This window comes from Nannobrachium achirus (genome assembly GCF_963921795.1).
Source record: "Nannobrachium achirus genome assembly, chromosome: 11".
Lineage (NCBI taxonomy): Eukaryota > Metazoa > Chordata > Actinopteri > Myctophiformes > Myctophidae > Nannobrachium > Nannobrachium achirus.
The window spans coordinates 29492438-29512739 of NC_137820.1; the positions used below are offsets into that span (position 1 = coordinate 29492438).

Sequence of the window (20302 nt, forward strand, 5' to 3'; positions counted from 1 at the left end):
GAGAACAATGTACAGGGTTCCCACAAATTTTTACCAATTAATTTCCAAAACATTTCCAGAATATTTAACCCAATTTCCAGGACTATATAACAATAATTCAGCTCAATAACAAGTCGCTTACTCCTATGCGCAATGCCCAAACACGGGTAGTGTATGCCAGTGGTTCTCAACCTTTTCAGGCTGTGACGCCCGAAATAATCATATTTTAACTGGGGACACTCCACCCTGATTGGCCAATGTTTAATTTGTCATTTCAGAGGTATTAACAAAATCAATAACCAAAGACAATGCTTAGCTATTTTTTCCAGGACCTTTCAGGACCCTTGATCAATTCCAAAACTTTTCCAGTACTGGAAAAATATTTTTCTAATTTCAAAATATTTCCAGGAATTTCATGACCGTGGGAACCCTGAATCTAGTGCATCAGAGAAACTAAGATACCTAGTAGGATAACAAAATCTATTCTTAGCAGCTGCATAGTAAACTATTATTATATACCCTACCAGTCAAAAGTTTGGACACAGTTTCTATTCAATGTGTGTGAGGAGCTGTGTCTAAACTTTTGACTGGTAAGGTCCATTAACAACTGAATCCCTATTTTAAACAATGGTTTTGCACGCCAAAACACAAAGGTTTTAGGGATATAATGACATACACAAAGCAGGGACACTATGTTGAAAGTGATCAGGTAACGGGCAACCTTTTACACTCTGATGAGTTGAATTACCACTGCTGTTCTGCTGTGTAATATGGAAGGTATCTTATCATATTGCGTGCCATTGAACCTGTCCTCCCTCCACCCTGCAGGAGTTTGAGCTGCTGCACTTCTCCCTGAGCAGCGCTCGCATCTTCTTCAGAGCAGACAAGACAGCAGCTGAGGAGATACAGGAGAAGAAGGATAAAGGTAAAATGGTTTCCTATTTTGGGCATAACATTGTAGGCAAAAATCATAAAACATGCGACATGTTTGTAGAATTCTTGCATGACTCTGTTGCTCGACAAAGTATAAAATACACACAGGCGCCTACAAAGTTTGATTTGTTATGTCATTTTAATTTTTACAAAACAAATGCTTCTCAATTATTATATTAGTCAACAATATAATCTATATTTTAAGAAGATAATCGACAGTTGCAGCCCTACACAGTATTGGAGAATAATAATATATGTTTTGGGGCTTAACTGCAGTTGAAACTAGAACTGCACTCTGTCGAGGTGCCATGTATGGCCTACTTGTGTGCCAGCAGAGCGCATCATGAGGTGCGCTCACCACTGGCATCACCCGGAATGCTGGTCCCTCATTGGCTGTTAATGATGACGTTGCCAGAAATGCTGGTCCCTGATTGGGCTACGGGCTTAAACACACACAGCTACCTATCTACCTACGAAGCCGAACGCAGTACTTGCGCGGCACTCTGCTGGTCCAAGTAATGACAGGAAACAGGGGGAGAGAGAAGGGGAGAGACATGCAGCAAAGGTCGTCGGGCTCTGGAATGGAACCCATGGCGTGCGATCAGGCTACATTAGAGCCGATGTGTGCTATGAACCTTTTACCACCAGGCTATTGGTGACCCATTATAGAGACACACGGGCGCCTACAATCCTTACCCCACTTCGGGTAAGGATGAACGGTGAACTGCAGCTCCCAATGCAATCCCAATGAGAGGCATCGTGAAATAAAATAATTTCAGTGGTTGACTACTGAGGCCGTAGCGATTTTTTTTTGTGTGTTCTAATAAAGTGTCCCATGAGTTTAATTTGGCCTTTTTAAAGTGGCATATCTGTCATCTTGATACACTACCTACAACATACTTTAATATACTTCATCAGTGAGTCAAAAGTGCTAGCATTGGAAAATCTAAGTTTAAAGGAGCTATAGTCAACTTTTTCATTGTAGGTGTACATCCTAGTCTACAGACTAGGATGTAAACAAAGTACGGGCCCTGTAAATGTAAACAAAGGGCCAAAATGATTATTTTATCATTATTTTACGCTTTTTGTGGTCATTTTTTAATTGAAACACATATATGAAGCTTATTTTTTTATAAAATATTTTCGAAACATTATTTTTATTTTAGCATCCGTTTTTCAAGAAAAAGTTGACTATAGCTCCTTTAAGTGGTCGCATGGTACACACGTCATGGACGCATCCCTTGAGGTTTTCAATACCCAGATATGCTCGTCTCTCATGTATAATTAGGCTATTTATTTGGGGACATAGTGGCATCTTGCTTCTTCCAAACAGAGTCTTGCATGTTATTTTTTGGTTAATACTAACCTGGAGAATTCACTCTGTAGTTGAAAAAGTCGGGATCTTCAAAGTCGGCACTCTTTTTCTGCTGTTTCCACTCTGCTCTGTTAACATTATGGGTAACTCATTCAAGTGGCAAATTAAATGTGACACGCATCATGTATTTAGAAAACAAGAAGATATGTTGGCAGAGTCAGTCCATACATTTGGAAACATATTTTTATTTAAATCAATATAGTCTTCAGTTTGTGTAGGATTATTTTAATATTAGGCTAACCACAGTTGAATTGCAATGACTTTCTATGGGCTGGCTTGCAGTACACTGTTCTCCCTTACCCGAAGTGGGGCCGCTGTTTCAATTGTGGGCGTGAATTTGTAGGCGCCCGTGTGTCTCTATAGCAGAATGAATGTTTCAACCATTCTTTTCTCCCCCAGAAGAGGCTGCCAAAGTGGAGGGTTCTTCGGATGGCTCCAACCCCGGCGAACCTGCCTCAAAGTGACCACTGGAGACGCACTGACATTTATGTAGCAGCACTGAACAGAAATGGACAGAGGAAACCACCTGGAACGAACAGAGAGGAGAGGTGGAGACCAGTCCTGGTCTGGTGGGGAAGAAAAAAAGAGAGACCGACATCTGCATAGCATCAACACGAAGGACGTTTGTTTGCGCAGCGTAAAAAGCGTATCTACAAGCTCACTACGTGCTGTGCTGCGACACGTTATGAGCATGTATTTATGCTATTTTTGATGCATGAGTAACTAAGTTTTAACTCAGGCTTAACTAGGGGTGGGCGATATGGTGATAATTATCGTTGAGACGATACAATGTCTCCACGATATGCCTTTTCAGAGGTATTGTATATATCGTGATACATTTGAGGGAGCCTGTTTAATCGTTACGATTCCTTAATACAGAGATTCATTGCAGAGTTCAGTTTAAACCTGCATTTTGGTCTAAATCAGTAGTTCTCAAACTTTAAAATGTCAAGGTCTCCACTTAACTCTGACAGTATACAAATTACGGGTCCATTTGGTTTCATTTGTATACTGTCAGAGTTACATACTTGTAAAGTTCAATTCGGACCTTCCAAAAGGAACCCAGAGAGTCTAGTTTATCAAGTAACTTGAAAAATAAACATAAAAACCAACGTGAAAAAGAATCGTGATAAGATCGTGTATCGTGATACAGCTTGGGAAAATATCGTGATATTATATTTTTCCATATCACCCACCCCTAGGCTTAACATAAAGCAGTCATCTTGCTTAGTGGCAGAATGTGTGTGCTGAGAACATTGTCACAGAAATGTTCTGATCCTTCCCTCCTCCCAGCTTCACATAAAACACGCTCTCAGACTTCGTTGCATTTATATGAACCGTGCTTCTTTCAGTACAAAACATAATCTGCTACACGTATGAGGATGGTAAAGGATAAATCCTTTGTGTCACATATGTAGATTGATAGAGAGCCTTCCAAATGGACTGTTTACCTTCACTCTGAACAGAGTAAACCCACTGGGTATTTTTTGTGAGCTCTCAGTTACATGTATCTGTGTATATTCTGATGGAGAAATTATGCAAAATGATACAATTTGGTTTAATTCTGAAGTGTTTTAGTCACATTTTACTGCAGGATAATGAGCATTTCTCTTGTTTCTTTGTTGCGCACTGAAATTTGTGTATGTCTTCAACTGTGTCTGAGTTCATCACTATTTGATTGTTCATAAAAAGATTTTTATGGCAGCTTGGATTTGAAGCAACACCTCACTCGAGGTGTGTAGGTGTTTGGTATGACTTTGTGAATGTTTTCAAGGTGTGAATGTTTTCAAGGTGCATAATCATCTTAATGTCGAAGTGCCATATTTGTGTACCCTAGAAATATCAATTTTCTGTTGATATTTTAAAACAAATTTCCATTTGTTCTAAGGCATGTGTGCCTTTTGATTTGTTGATCGTTGTGTACTGTTTCAATGATCAGCATTTATATCTGCCATCCAGAATGCAAAAGAAACTAGACACATTAACCACTTTAACATCCCTATTTGGGCATGTCATTATAGGTGATAATTCAAAATGTTTCTATCATTTCAAAACTTAACAATATGGCAAAAATGGCCGATCTACAAACTCAATATTGTGAGAGGCTATTTTCGCTTTTAAAATGGCATTATATGCTATTTGTGATTAAGATGTATGTGGGGTTTGGATATCTGCTTTTCCTCTTCAAATGTATTTTTCAGCACCCTCTGGTGGAGAACATTGCAGACAGAAATGAAATGGTTTTGCATCACTATTAATAACGAATTGCATTGTCAAAATGTGTGTCAAACAATAATTAATACATCTTCAATATTTCTCTTTAGCTTTTTTTTCCATTTGTCAATGGTACATCTTGAAACCTAAATTTTATCATTTTCCTATCTGTCAATTTGCTTTTCTGTAAAAAGCACTTTGTAAACATTAAAAGACCAATAAAACATGCACTTTCAATGTAACATGCACTTTCAATGTAGAATGTCCCATCCCAGTGTTCAAAATGTACAAAAATGTGAAGTGAGTGGATCTGGAAGCAAGCTTATAGATTTTCAAAAAGCCAAAGTAAGTATGTATAGTTAATGTAGTGTATGTTTTGTAATCAAAATCTAATTGTGGTAAAAGCACAATATTTGCCCCTGAGATGTAGTGGAGTAGAAGTAAAAGTATTAATTTGAAATACTCCAGTAAAGTAAATGTACTAAGTTACTTTCCACCACTCCAAGCCAACCCAGAGGCCGCTGATGTCGCTCGTTTCTAGACTAACACATTTGCAGTTAACTTGCCATTACTAAAGGTCTTTTTCACATTAAGAGTCACATGGTATGTTTTACACTATTTGTGTAACATAACGGTGTCACCATATTAAATCATAATTATCATTGACACGTGCACTTAACATTAAGATATGAGACAGATTCAGGAAAGCCTTTTCTGCTTTAATACAAAGAAAAGCTTTTAACTTCAGAAAATACAAGATTGGTCTGGATTCCTTTTTTTTCTTCTTCTCCAAATTATTCACTTTTCCTATGAAACACAGCTGTTTAAACAGCTTAGATTGCAATATGTCCATCGACATGTCCACTTTGGACTCTTTGAGGGATGATGTCCTTGGTTGTTGCTGAGAATCAGGCTTTTCCTTGCTTGGCCTTTGTTTTCAAATTATTGTGTTTATAAGTGCCCACATCACTGAGTGACACCCTGTCCAGCAGATCCAGAAATGTCCCATTATATCCATATTGCATCCATGCTCACCCCCTAAAAACGAGGTACAAGGCAGGGCAAAATTTCCTCCAAAATAGATGTCATATATATATACACACATACATATATATATATATATATATGTAGCAATCATATATACACATTCGTACATACATATATTCATTCATGTGATGCCAAGAAACTAAAAAAAATGTACACATTTATTACAAAATTGTAACAAAGACTGGAAAGTGTTTTGCTTGCTCTGGAGCAATTGAAAACGTGGTAAAGAACCTCTCGTAAGGCCTTGTCCACACATTGTGGCAACTAAAAGTCTCTGATCTACACCCACATTTGTCACAGAAATCAGAGTGTAGAAAGAGGATGTGAAGATTCATAAAGATTGTGGAACTAAAAAAAAAACAAAAGAAAAAAAAAACAGGTGAGATGAAATAGGATGCATGTGGATAGGCTGTCGTAGTTCCAAAGTAATAGGGAGTGTTGACATGAAAAAACACAAACACATTTTGTGTTCTTTTATTACTAAATATAGTGCAACAATAAACATCGCATTTTCGTATGCCCTTTCACTCATTTGCCTCTGAGGATGGTACGTTGCCAGCATAGAATTTTTCTGTTCCTAACACCTTTTGGAAAAACAGGCGTAAACCCTTCAAGTGTTTCACATTGTCAAGTCCTTCTGCCTGGGACATTACAGGCTTCAGATTTCAAGAGACGTAAACAAAACACAGACCCTGCTTGAAACGATAACAAAAAAATGAGGAAAACAAGGAATAAAAACAGAACAAGTGTTTGTGTTTTTGGGCAGCACGCAATTTAGAAAAAGGCAGGGCAATTTCGTTCTCTTGTATGGCGGCAAAGCCCCCACCCTGCAGTCAATTAAACAAATCCTGAAGGAATAAAACCCAAGATGTTTAGACCGCCCTCCCTGGGGCCAGGGCCATTTTCCTGGGACAGCTGTAGTTCTCGGGGACAGGTCTGGGCCTTAGAAGGCCTGCTGGGCTGGGTTGTAGTTGAATGTTGTCGGCACATGAGGCCTCTCTTCCAGCTTGTCGTATTCCAGGTGAAATTCCTGTTCATGGAACGGAGAAGAAGAACTTCAGTTAGCTTGAGCTCAAACATGTAAGAACATGAAAACATTTCCTACTGGTTCAGCTATTGAAGTGGGACTTGGCGTTAAGCTTGTTCGATATATTGTTCCATAGTCACAATTTCAGTAAGACAAATAGTTTTATGATATTGTCCAAAATGTAAATTGTAAAAAAATGATAAAAACAGCCACTGAGTGGCGCAATTGAGTTTCTTTAACCAATAACTGATCTAGAAGACACTAGTGTGCAATCAAGTATAAATCAGGCTATAACCTGAAAACCGAATGAGCCTAGAGCTGCTCCAGCAATCAACAACACAAGCCCACACTCAGTAGCAGACAGACAGCAGCAGCGGCGCTGCAGCACACAGGAAAAGGCAACTCAATCGCACAGGGATAAAAAAAATGCATGCATTTAGTAGTGTAACATAATTGATAACGGGGATAATGTCATTAGATATCGTGGGCATCTCATTATCATCATCCATCGTAACGGCAATATCGTAGGTTTCTGTTGCAAATTAAATGCCTAGTCATTCCCTATTCATTTTGATAGCTTGCAATGCCAAAGTCTGACAAACAAATCTCTACCTTGGCCACCTTCCTCCAGTTAAGACAATCGAAGAAGTAGTAAGTTCCCCTCTCGTATGCATTGGTCTTTAGCGTCGGCTCCATGCCGGGTGCCCTTGTGATCCAAACCCGCTCCTCCTTGTGGTACCGCCAGTCCCGGTTAAAGCTAGAAAACAAAAGGAGGCAGATGAAAAGGGCAGAGAGAAAGCAAAAAGAAAGGGACCCAATTTGACTTGCCATTCGAAAGTGACTTGAATATGCAAAGCATGGACTAACAATTCTTTTTTTTTTTTTTGCATCGTACAGTAATTTGCAGTTTTTGCTTCTCATCTCTTTTGACGCGTTCCTTTTTTCTTTTGTACTCTATTGTATAGCCCTTTGGGGTGCATTTTCATGCATGAAAAGTGCTATGAAAGTGTATTATTATTATTACTACTACTACTGTCTCACACAAACTTACAGCTCTACTGCAGACAGAAGCTGTAGCAGGTCTCCACCATTCATGTAGTACAGGTAGAATAGCAGGTCTTCACCATATCGAGCTAGTTTGATTGCAGCCAACTTAAGACAAGACAGGATAGGAGATGAATATAGAGAATTAACGATATTGATCAATTGACAACTATATATATGCTACACAAATATTACAGCTTAATTGTGACACTGTTCAGATGGTTCAACATACCTTGTCCCTTATGTGAATGTTTGTTAAATACTCTGAAGGAACATGGAAGTCTGAAAGACAAGAGGAAGACCAGCAGACAATTAAGTTATGAGTCCTGAAAATACTGTAGTTTTCTGTAAAAGGTTCTGTAAACCTTTGGTATTCTGTGGCTTTCATTAAAGGTAGTGCAAGTGATTATTTTATGGTTAAAACAAACGGTTGTTTTGTTTTGTTTTTTTGTAAAAAGGTTAAAGCTATATGTTCAGAAAGCAATCGCTGCTATAGCAATATCATGTCTCTCCTGCTCTTTAAAAGCACTCATATTACAAGATGATCTTTGCATCCGATCCATGCCAGTGAGTGCCTGACACAGCATGATAGTGTTTAAATTAGGGCTGCCATATCCAGGCTAAAAGTGGAATAAAATACACTCGTCCACATAGTTCCAGTTGATGTCTTACCAATATCTTGAGGTCGACAAGGTGCTGATGCCCAAGGAGAAGCAAACTTGGGGTACAAATTTCTGTTAGGAAAGAGTCATATTCTTTTTATACATCTGCATAATCTACAGTGCAAAGAAAAATAGATATCTACAAAACAAATAATGTCAGAAAGGATCACATAGAAAGTCAAGTGGAGTGATATTAAATGGTCCACCTGGTTTTAAACTAGATTGGAAAGGGATTGTTGTTCAACTCTTGTTTATCCAAGGTTAATGTTAAACTGACTGACCCAGCATTTTCCCCCCCTTTGTTGGGGAATGGCAGCTGCAAAGCGCACAGACTATGACTCATAATGGAAGAACTACTCTTCATGTTTGAAAAGACAGAAAAGGGGGATGTGTAGCAACACACATCATGTTCAGTATTAGTTTCTGACTTAGTTTCATGTAGGCCTAGCATATTTATGATAATGGATCATACGGTAAGTGTGGAGACGGATATTCTGATGTTTAAGCTGCAATCACCAAGTTTCATATCCTACACGAGAAAAAGCGCCTCCCAGACAAAATTCGACCACTCTTCCCAGGAATCCTAGCTTGGCCATGGGATATATGGAGCTTATGCAGTTCAGGCAGTACTACTTGTCAGCCAGTAGGTGTCCTACTACTACTTGATCTAAATTTCTCAGCAGGTAGAAAACCTCCAAGGAGAAATGTATTGGATTGATATTGATATGCTTGTTTCTTATAGAGTTTAAATAACTCACCAAGGGGTGGATGAGATATTTTCATGTATCATTCATAACACTCGCACACAAAGAGCCCCGAGAGGTCACAAGAAAATGAAAACCTTTAAGGAGGGTTCAGACATTTCATACTGTATCTGGGCCTGGGGCCCTAAATCTGATCAATGTACCACTGACATGACTGATTACGGCCTTCACAATTTTTTTTTAGGCCAGTTAACTTACTCAGGTGAGTTGAGGTTCAGTCCCAGTGTTGTAAGGTCACTTCCCAGTGCCAAATGGACCATTCCAGGATCCGTCTCTGCCGCCCGAATGAATGTCAGCAATCCAATCATCCCAAACTGGTCCGTCACCATTCCCAAAGGAATGTTCGTCACCCGACCTACAGGTATGAGATACATTTTAGACTTCACAATAATGAGAAAGCGTTTGAAATCTGGCTATAGGCGTGTACTGGCGGGGACATCCTTACTTAATGTATGGACTCGTCTAAGAGTCTACAGCGGAACTGAAACTCAAAAGATCAGCAAACCTTGACTCGGATACGATGTTAAAAGATAATAGAAAATATTTATTTTACAGCACTATAACAGTCACACAACGTACAAATCACATCCTACACCAGCAAAGCACACAGACAGACTGCCTCCCTCTCCCTGACGGTCTGCTTATACTTGCTAAACAAAAACAATAAAACATTTGATATCCTCTACTAAGCTGTGTGAATCGTAAAACAAAGGCCCAGTCTTCTGCTGGCAGCTGTGTGACCTTCAACCTTTAGCTACTCCCTACATTCTAACCTCATCTACAACTTGTTCTCAGTGTTCAAACTCAATCTGGCAACACAAAGTATTCACTGCTACATCATAATATAATTCACTTCAGTACACATCAAAGAAAGAAAGAATGGTACATGCACAAACCTATTTTGGAGTCATATTCTGTATCATTCAGGGTCTATTAATCATATATAGAGCATATTATTTTAGTAACCTTACTGGAACTAATGCAATGTACGTATATACATATACCCTCCTTCTCCGCCCCCAAAAGGAAGCATAGACCTGGGTCGACGAGATCTCACCATCAGGTAACACCTGGATCCCTTTCTTCAAGTTGTTGTTCTGTGCTGAAATTGTCTTGTCCCCAGGGAACTTGGGCCCATCTGCATTGGATGTGCTCTTGCCAGTGGAATTTAGGTTCTGAAAGAGACCAGACGAAGAGTCAAATCAGCATATTTACTATCAAGAGCCATTACATTAGCCCCTCCATACATTACTATGCCTGTCACAATAATTACATAATGGTCTATCGCAATTATTTTACATAATCGCAATTATTTTGTCATAATCGTCATAATCGTTTCCATGTTGAAAGATTTTCATTTTTCAAACATTTCAAAATAGTGGAAATAGCAGGTCTACAAGCTCACAACGCGACGCGACACGTTGTGAGCTTGTAGATCGGCTATTTCCACTATCAATGTTCTTTTTTAAGTATAAAGTTGTCAAATACGCAAGTAATTTCTTTGTATATTTAGCATACGTGTCATATCTGCCATGTGCAACTTCAAAGCCAAACAGAAATGTAATTGTCAACGACAAAAACGTAATAATAATCGTGACAGCCCTACACAAGACATTGTCAATAGAGGTAATAATGGCAATCTTACGGTTTTACTGTCATCGTTGTTCAACGAAGGGTCCTTGTAGTTGGGGCCAGGCAGTGCAGGGAAATCCTCGTTGTGGATGGAGAAATCCTGTGTCTGTTCATTTGAGGGTTTGGTCACCATGCCAACTAATGAAAAAGGTTAAGATGAGATTTTACAAAGTGTGATGAGAAACCTTTTTTCTTGTCTTCCCCTGAATCGTTTTAGTATCATTCCAATTTGTGGCTAACTATCCAATCACCATCATCCCTAGATTGGACCTGACTAACGGCTGACTACAATAAATAATACAGGACACACAGCAAATCATACAGCCGATTGTGGGCCATGGACTGTCAATAGTGGCCAGACAACACTAAATCAGAATGGCGTGTCAGGTAGTCTAATGGTGGTAAGCTGCCTGGCAGTAAATAAGCTGAATTCCAAATGAATATAAGGAAAACAAAAGTACCTTGTACATGTCTGAAAAAAGTTGATTTGCACAACATTATGGTGAAATATGGGCATTTTCCGCTTACAGACATTGTTTGTCTTTAGAAGATTATGCACGAGCTGTTAGTGGAGTTATTAAATAGTATGTTTTGCTCTTTGGTAACTGTAAGGGACTGGTCATTCTTGGCTTTAATAGTTTTGGACAAAGTTAAGAGTTGTGCTAGCAAACAAAGAAAATAGGCGTGCATTTCTTTGAACTTTGAACTACCCTAACAACTTACCGTATGGAGCCCTTCCAGCTAGTGGGTTGAGCAGTGGTGTTGGGTTTCCGCTCCCTTCTCTCCGACTCCTGTCCGCTAATGCAGGGAAGTCCGACAAATCCAGTCCCGTTACATTTTCACTTCCATCTGTAAGGATTGAAAAGCTTGTAATAAGAACATGCCAGAGTTTTCATGTTGTTGCTGCTAAGAAAATAGTGATATTTTTTGGAGCTCCATAAAAACACTAACAGAGTGCTGTGCAGAACAAAGCAATCACATAAGTCATACCACATAATTGACATGTTAACGATTAGTAACTAAATGAAAGTACGTAACCAGACAAAACAAATGAGGCTGTAATAGAAATTAATATAAAAACCTGTGCCATTGAAGATGTTGCTCGATATAGAGTTGTTCATCCCAAAAGCCTGATTGCGGTTCATTCCAAACCCTGACATGCTGCAGATGGTGGGAAAAACCCAAATTTAACAACAACAAAAAACAGCACATTAGCTTGTGCTGTTTTGTTCTCTAGCCTTGCCAAGAGATACCATAATTATAGATCAGCAGCAGCAGCCCGGGCCTGAGTGAGAACGACAAACCAATACCACGGTAATCATTTGTTTCTCCCATTATTTAGTCACAAAGATGAAAAAAAAAATTTTTATTTGATCAAAACAGAAACCGCGGTGACTATGTTTGTTTTTGTTAAGGTCCCTCACAGATAGTTCGCTGTGCAGTGGCATTTAGTTTTGATTATTGGTCTGCTATGGCCAAGCAGGTGATCATATCAAATATTGCAAAATGTGTTACCTTATGCAATATTTTTCACAGTATGAAATTATTATGGGTGAAGCCAAAGCCTATGACTTGCTCTTTAGATTTTACAGATCTGGGTTGAAAGTGCATTTTCTAACTGTAATAATTGTTTTTATGTTTCACCATGGAATTTATTTGTAGATAATGTTGCATAAGTATTATTTTATTGTGTTGTGATTTGTGATGTCATGTGATGTGTTTTAAATTGGCTGACACCATGGCCACTTGACCAGGTCTTGCTTATAAAATAAATGTTTCATCTCAGTCAGAAAAATATCAAATATGATCATTTCCAGACTAGTTTTGAAATGGAATGATCAAATCAGAGTTTTGTAATAACAATAATAGTGATGATAATAATAATACAAAATCCCCTCCTGAATGGTGTATTTTAGATTGACAGAGTTCAGTACTGAGTACTGACACAAAAGTATGTGTATTCATGTACACGAGGACGAGTCTACCTGTTTTAGGGCTGTCACGATTATGACATTTTACATGACGATTAACTATTTAATTGAGTATTTGTCGTTGACAATTACATTTCTGTATGGCTTATTGGCTTTGAAGTTGCACATGGTAGACATGACACATGACACATAACCTAAATATACAAAGAAATTACTGACATATTTGACAACTTTAAACTATTGTGACACGCCTACCTGTTTATGGTGAAGGGCTGGCGTGCTGGTTGTTGCTTGGGCATACAGATGATGCTGGGTGAGCTGCGGTTGGGGCTTCCCAGCCCAGAGCTCCCCATGCTGTTGGTCCTGCTGCCACCCATCCCAATGCTTTGGCCAACCTGCGAGTGGTTTAGCATGTTCCTCGTGTTCATGGGCAACGCCCCCCTATTGAAGCATGGTCTTATTCAGTAGGTTGAATTCGTTTTTTCCCCCCATTATAGCATGTCTAAATGCCAGTCCATACTCTCTCCAACACTGAACTCTTCGTCGGAAAGGTCCGGTTCAACTACAAAATGACGTCACTCGCAACTTCTGAAAAGCATTAACCTGAATTAAGAGTTCGGAAAGCTGCACGTCGGAAAGTCAAGACTTTCTGACGAAAAGTTCGGTTTCAGAGAGAATATGGACTGGCCTTAACAATGAAAACCAAAATGGTCTCCCCAAAACACAGTCGCCCCGAGGGGCAAATCCGTCCGGTATTCACCTGGTATTCGTAAACCTAACATCAGTAAAACTGTGCCAAAACCTAACCTTGTTCCTAAACTTAAACCGCTGTAAAACCTAAAAAATAAATAATACAAGAATACAAGAACCGCTGATCAGCAAAGAAATGGGGGCAAGCGTGCTTTGGGGTGAGCCCTCAAGTTACCCTAACAGCTGTTAACTGTCATACAATGTTGTTTGTGCGTGTATGTATTCAGCACTTGTATACATGCCAGCATGAAATGCAAAACCCTAACACACACCTGCTTGGCGATGGAGGGGTATGGAGGGACATGGTGGGCACACCCGTTGTGGGAGTGATATGACTTGGTAATTGGCTGCCTTGCGTCAAATTGCGGTTTAACTGAGGCGTACTGTTGCCCATGCCCCGTATCGAGAAGCCAAGTGCACCTGAGAAGAGAGGACAGACAGGAGGAGAGGGATGAGGGAGAAATGGAGGCGAGAGAAGAGAAGTTGTGTGACCACTGCCATATCTGCATCAACCACATCAGGAAAATATATATCAAACACATTATAGTATGATCAATCCATATCCGTCAAGATGGAAATAGGGTCTAAACTTTGCTTACTTTGTGGGCCACCGTACAAGCTTGCACCAAGCTGTGACAGTTGCCCTGACGACGATGGTGATGGAGATGACAACATCTGTTAAGTCAACAGAGAGAGAGAAAGAGAGAGTGAGTGAGTGAGTGAGTGAGTGAGGGACCACAGGGAATACCCCCTCCTGTTGTGAATGCCGAACATTGATGCAAAAGAACAAAAACTCACGTCTTTGTCCGACCGATGTGTGAACATCGACGGCTGGCTGTAGTACATGCTTTCATCAGGAAAGTCGTTATCGACTACCTCGACAAACTCTACAAACTTCTTTCTAGAACCGAACATGCCTTTTGTCACCTGGAAAAGACAACATCAAAAGAACAGCACAAATAGTCAAATTAAACTCAGTGATGCAACTCTCTCAAATGGATTTGCACGTTAAATGAACACCCAATTGTTTTACAGCGTAGACTAGAGCATACACTCCTCTGCAAGTGGACTATCCCACCAGCCATGTGTGCCAAATATAACTCCAAGCAGCTTTCAAACTAATCAACTCTTTGTGCAACTTAAGGCGAATGTAACTAAACGACTGACACATCATGTAGACAAGCTGGTCCAAATAGCCATATTTATGACACAAACTGTCAAGACAGTCAATTCAATTCAATGTACTACAACTCTCTCTGCTACCAAGCTAACATTATTAGCAGTTAGGCTAAACAGATGAAGGGGGAGCTCCTGTCTTTTAGCCCAGCAGCAGCAGCAGCAGCAGCTAGCCCTAATATTAGCTGCAGCCGAGCCCAGGGCTCCCTCCCTTCCTCGGTGCAGGAGCATTTGTTGCTCCTGCGATATATATATTTTAAAAGAAAATAGGTTCCGTACCGTGCCTATGCTATGGTAACTAGTTTAAGACAGCCCCCCACACACACAGAGAGCCTTGGAGCGGGGTTGCTACGTGCTACTGCAGGCAGTGCTAACACAACTAGCGCCGGTGGTGGTGGGTCCGATAAAAGTTCGGTGGGGGCCTCCAGCAGAGGCGTCAATTTTGGTATGGCACGGTATGGCAGCTGCCATACCTTAACAGGGGGAAAATGTACTTCTTAAGATAAATTCATCATGCCTGTTGCTAAGGTATGGCAACATGACTGGTGTCTTGCACGCGCGCCCAAGACACCAGTCATGTTGCCATACCTTAGCTTTTTCTGAACTGACGCCACCGGGCCCTCCGTGTGAACCACCGCGTCGACGGCTCGGCTAAACTAAAACACCGGGTTTTTGAGTCTCGCGCTCGGCGTTGCTTTGCAGAGCGGAGCCCGGAGAGAAGCAGGAGGAGGGGGCTGGTGTTTAGTTTAGATAGGGCTCGAGATCCAACCAACCATGCATTGCATTGCAGCCAGAGAGAGAGAGAGAGAGCCCTGTTGGCTGCAATGCATTGCATGGTGGAGCGATCATCATCATCCGCTCCTCCTGCATCTTCAAAGTAAAGATCCCCCCGCCCCCCCTCCCTCCATGAGACCCAGATTTGTTTTTTTAATGTTGTTATATGAGTTTATAGATAATAAGCCCCCCTCACCGCATCAATTTACACTCTTCTCTCGTCTGTTTAGATCCAAGATGGCTGAGATGTGTGTGTTTCAGCAATGGGAAAAGGAGTATAGCCTTTACCCTCTGACCTTCCAACCTGCTGCTGTGACCATTTCCGTATGCAAAATGTAAACAACGCGTAGTATGAGCTGTGAAAAATGAAAAAAATCCTGAGTGCTCGTGTATCCATGGGTGACTGACTGGTGTACAAAAAACTGAACACCCTCGGAGTTAAATGAGCACTCTGGATTTTAATTTAAATGTATTTTTTAGCCTAAAACTGTTTTTCTCAAACTTTCTCATTTCAGGGACCCCCAAATTGACACTTATTACAGGCCCCCATAAGCCCATTTCAAAACACATGCCAGGGACCCCCATCCGAGAAGATTTTTACAGCTCTAGCTGTGGGACCCCCAGTTTGACATGCATTATTAGACTATGCAGACCCCCATTTAATGGCATTTCTATCTCTGGGACCCCAATTTTATTTGTAAAATAAATGTTAATTTAACTCTGAGAATGTACAAATGGACCCATGTAGGCCTACACTCTCTGAGTTACAGACCCATAAGGAGAACCTATGCTTTACAGCAGTGGTTCTCAACCTGTGGGTCCCCAGAGGATTAACTTAATATGCATCATTGTTTTCTCTCTCAAAAATAAACACACCAACACAAAGTTTAAGTGTATAGAGGGTATATGCACATTTCTAGTGTCAATTTAAATACCTCTAAAATGACAAATTAAACATTAGCCAAATTGTCAAATATTAGAGGCAGAACTTGAAAATAGAAGATCTACAGTTGCAAGGCGTTGTGAACATGTAGATCTGCTATGTTCACAATAGAACCATGTTATACAAAATGTAATGCCACAACTCTTAGTGCTCGTCAGGATGGGGGGGTCTCCAGTTAAAATATGATTATTTCGGGGGTCGCTGCCTGAAAAGGTTGATCAGAGAGTAACTAGGCCTATATAGCACTCAATCAAAATGCTTTGTTAAGCAAATCATGACTACGAATCCAACTTCTGTAAACAACTGTCTGTTACTCATATGTGTTTGTGTTTGGTAGAAGCATTATAGACAAGAATACATCCTGTAGCCTGTGCGTGTGTGTGTGTGTGTGTGTGTGTGTGTGTGTGTGTGTGTGTGTGTGTGCGTGCGTGCGTGCGTGTGAGTGTGCATGTGCGTGCGTGCGTGCGTGCGTGTGTGTGTGTGTGTGTGTGCGTGTGAGTGCGTGTGTGTGCGCGTGTGTTTTGTGTTATTCCATAAGCCACAATTAAAAACTATTGGCAGTATTAGGCTAATTAATCCCTTAGCAAATGATCAATGTTTTGTAAATCCTTCATGATCATTTGACCATTTCTTAAAGGAAACATTTAGTTTCAGCCTATATACGTAACATTACAGAAAAGTATGTTATGAAGATATACTCCAGAGGTCATGCTCCTGACCTATCTTGGGACCCATGGCTTGTTGTTTCCCAAGGCTACTTAATATGATTCATGGAGCTGTGAGTATGTGGACGAGCCTATGGCTTTACAAAACTTAATTTTAACGATTATTGCCCCTACAGTTCTCCCAACGGAGTCTGCCAGCATTCCAATCCCTACTTCATAGGCATAGGGCATTAATTCATTCAAAGTAAAGCTCAAGTAGATGTAGGAATCAGTATATTCCATATAGGCAAGGCTCCAAATAGCTCTATAAATAAAATAAAATCTGCTGAGATTTTACAGTACAGTTTTTCCCCCCCTGAAATGCATAATCTGTTTTTTACTCTGGTTGATCATCATAAGCCTCCATTTAGAGCACCAGAGATTAACAATATTTAGCATCTTCCGCAGATTATCTTCTGACTCTGCTAGGAGGATAATATCATCCACATAAAGTAAGTGGATGATTTGAAACAGGCAGGTACATTGTGTTCAACCACAGTTGACAGGGAGACAGAGTTCACAACTGCCTTTCATGGACACTTATGGTCCCACCATCTCCCTTGAAGTGAACACTTCAACCAGTCAACCATAGCCACAAATGTTTTAAAGAATGGGATAAAGTATATGGTCATTATGTTCATGATGGCATCATCAATATGGCACTTTCTATGCTCATCTTTGAACACTCTTGTCACAATTCAGAGGGCTCCAAGCAGTAAGTGGACGAGCAGGAGGGTGTGTGCTAAAAAAAGACCATCAGTGAATAGAAACAGAGTAGGGGAGGCAAGCCAGTGCCCCCTCCGATAAGAAAAATGAAATTCCTGCCTAGTTTTATCTGGTTAGAAAATAGCTCTAATGAAGGCACACAAGATAGCATAGTTAAATCACACCTCTGAGTGAACTAACTATAGAGGAGTGATATGACAGTACTGTTAGTTCTGGAATATATCATCCACCAAAAATAATCAGAAAATAGAATTCAAATTTAGGAGACATGTCTCTGTACTACTGTATGTAGACTATGTGACATTCTTCCACAACTAAATGTTTTGAATGACAGGGTATTATGTTAGACTAGTGTTAAAATCCACAATTCACCTCAACTATAAAGCATCACATTTTCCCCTTGAAGATCAGTCATTTTTGTTGAGCAACACAGTTACACAGAGGAGTATAATTCAGATTACATGTGAGAACCTCAGACAAGTTGACCTCAGAAGTGTTGCTGCTGACAAAACCCAGGCATACCCTGGCATGTACCCATCCCACTGATATGCCCCTTTACTTTTTTGAGAGACTACTTTTTGAGTTTCCACTCATTGCAACAAACATTTAAAAGCAATTTATGTCCTACTTGTTCGGAAGGCACACTTACAAAGCAACCGTCTAATGCTTGACAAAGCACTAAGGAGGACACTTGCAATATGACCAGTGACAAATATTGAAAGTTGTTTGAGACTGGAGGTCTCCATATGTGGCTCTGATAAAGGCACTAGAGCTGTATGAGGGGAATGTAGATGACCCTCTCCCTGCTCTTTCATCACAAAGCACCTCTTATGCTGATCCATGGCACTCTCCACTCTCCGCAACCCACGCCCAACCCCTCCCTGTCTCCCTCGTCCACCTCTATCGTGTTTGAGAAGTAGGGGCAAAGTCATTAGGCACAAATGGGGAGGAGAGAGCAGCTTGTGGTTGTTATCACTCGAGAGTCAGAGCAAATCTCAGTGAGATAGGGAGATGACTGCACAGGGAATATATAACAACGTCCCACTATGTGTACAGACCTCATTAAATTAAATAAACAAATGGGATACTTTGGGAGAAGCTGACAATCACTGCTGAACCTGGAATGAAGGCAAGTATTATTCAATTTTCAATTCAATTTAATTCAAATGAGCTTTATTAGCATGAGAAAACATATGTTTACATTGCCAAAGAAAGTGTCAAAATATACGGTAATACAAACGTGTAAAAAACACTCATTATACAATTATATTTCAGTTATTTCATTGGTGATGCTATTATACTAAACCTCTTATGTGACTTATTTTAAGTGCTTTGAGAAAGTCATGGTGTAAAGCATTTTACTTGCCACACTGTTATTGTTTCAGTTGCAATGTTACACTTTTTAAAATATGTTTGTGTTTATCCTTCCTGATGACCTCAAAAGGGTGTTGAAGGCTACCATTTTAATTGTTTTAACTCGTCCCAACAGTTTCACTCAGCACTCCCTTATTCTGACGACGTTAACTTGTGGAGGTGACCAGTGGAGCATCTATGAACGAGCAGGATGGGGAATGTGTTGAGAGGTGTCATTGCCTTCATCCCCTCAGAACGACTCCACCTGTTTTTAGCGGGGGACTTGAAGGAAATGCCTTTAGATCGTACGCTGGACCTGAGCAAGCTACAGCTGCGTCGGCTGCCAATTGCTGCCTGTGCCTTTGATGAGCTGGTGAAGCTCTACCTGAGCAACAACAATCTTAGCAGTTTACCAGCTGAACTTCAGGGCCTACGGAAACTGCAGCTGCTTGCCCTTGACTTCAACTGCTTTGAGAAGCTTCCTCCAGCAGTTTGCAGACTACCACAACTCAATATCCTTTACCTAGGTAACAACAGACTGTACAGCCTCCCAAGAGAATTGAGAGAGCTTACAGAACTTAATACTTTGTGGCTAGAGACTAACTGCTTCACTGAGTTCCCTCATGTTGTTTGTTCACTGCCCAATCTCAAGACCCTTCACTTGGGATATAACCAGATACGTAGTTTGCCAAGGGAACTTGGAGTGCTAGAGGAGCTACGGAGTATTTGGCTTGCTGGCAACCAGCTAAGTGAGTTCCCAGCAGTGTTGCTGGAAATGCACCTTCTAGCTGTAATTGATGTAGACCGTAACAAAATTTGCCAATTTCCAGTGTTGTCCCACTTGCAGGGGCTGAAACTTGTCATATATGACCATAACCCCTGCGTTAATGCTCCGGTGGTTGGTGAAGGAGTTAGAAGGGTTGGGCGGTGGGCAAGCACCTCAGATGATGAAGAGGACGATGATGGATCAAAGCCAGTGAGTGAGACTTCTGCTGAGGTCAAGGATCTTCCCACTGAGGAGGAATAGAACATATGTACTGACTGACCTGCCAGAACAGGATGACACTCAAGAAGCACACTTAACAGCAAGCTGTTATTAGTCAAAGCATGTTACACAAGCAGCCTTGACGGTTGGTATTTGGTTCCAAATATGGTAACCCCAAAAGACACGGAGTTGAAAGATTAAAAACAAAGTATTAATCAGCTATAATAGATTATCAAATTATTATTTGCAGCAAAGCTGACTTTATTTTATTAGTAAGCTATGG

General features: G+C 40.5%; 3 protein-coding genes across 4 annotated transcripts in view; 2 read left to right on the forward strand and 1 right to left on the reverse strand.

Moving 5' to 3' along the window:
• Positions 1–4743, forward strand: part of washc4 (WASH complex subunit 4) — a 32349-nt gene extending 27606 nt beyond the window's left edge. Inside the window, exons 32-33 of one of the 2 annotated variants that reach the window (XM_080737431.1) lie at positions 808–904; positions 2687–4743. In XM_080737431.1, coding sequence (XP_080593557.1) covers positions 808–904; positions 2687–2751 — 162 coding nt within the window. In that variant the 3' untranslated portion in view covers positions 2752–4743. The remainder of the gene's footprint in view (positions 1–807; positions 905–2686) is intronic. The other variant, XM_080737432.1, reaches the window with a different exon arrangement.
• A 538-nt stretch (positions 4744–5281) lies between these two features.
• On the reverse strand, positions 5282–15554 carry cnot2 (CCR4-NOT transcription complex, subunit 2). Its single transcript, XM_080737435.1, has 15 exons — positions 15505–15554; positions 14157–14285; positions 13958–14033; positions 13631–13778; positions 12864–13049; positions 11759–11838; positions 11401–11526; positions 10691–10815; positions 10103–10220; positions 9244–9400; positions 8292–8353; positions 7852–7901; positions 7627–7727; positions 7188–7332; positions 5282–6578 (listed from the first exon to the last, which is right to left on the reverse strand). The coding sequence occupies exons 2-15, from the start codon at positions 14271–14273 to the stop codon at positions 6492–6494; spliced, it is 1578 nt and encodes a 525-aa protein (XP_080593561.1). The 5' UTR covers positions 14274–14285; positions 15505–15554; the 3' UTR covers positions 5282–6491.
• A 3691-nt stretch (positions 15555–19245) lies between these two features.
• On the forward strand, positions 19246–20061 carry lrrc10 (leucine rich repeat containing 10; the record flags this gene model as incomplete). The annotated part of the gene is made up of 1 exon (XM_080736988.1): positions 19246–20061. The coding sequence occupies one exon, from the start codon at positions 19246–19248 to the stop codon at positions 20059–20061; it is 816 nt and encodes a 271-aa protein (XP_080593114.1).
• Positions 20062–20302: the final 241 nt, after the last annotated feature.

What these genes read in the sequence shown, in the direction of transcription:
- cnot2 (XM_080737435.1), bottom strand. Translation starts at nt 14,273, where the DNA reads ATGTTCGGTTCTAGAAAGAAGTTTGTAGAGTTTGTCGAGGTAGTCGAT. An exon ending in CAGCCCTTCACCATAAACAG is followed by an intron (nt 11,839 to 12,863) that starts GTAGGCGTGTCA and finishes CACCATCTGCAG; the next exon opens with CATGTCAGGGTTTGGAATGA. An exon ending in ACAACGATGACAGTAAAACC is followed by an intron (nt 10,221 to 10,690) that starts GTAAGATTGCCA and finishes GGTCTCTTTCAG; the next exon opens with AACCTAAATTCCACTGGCAA.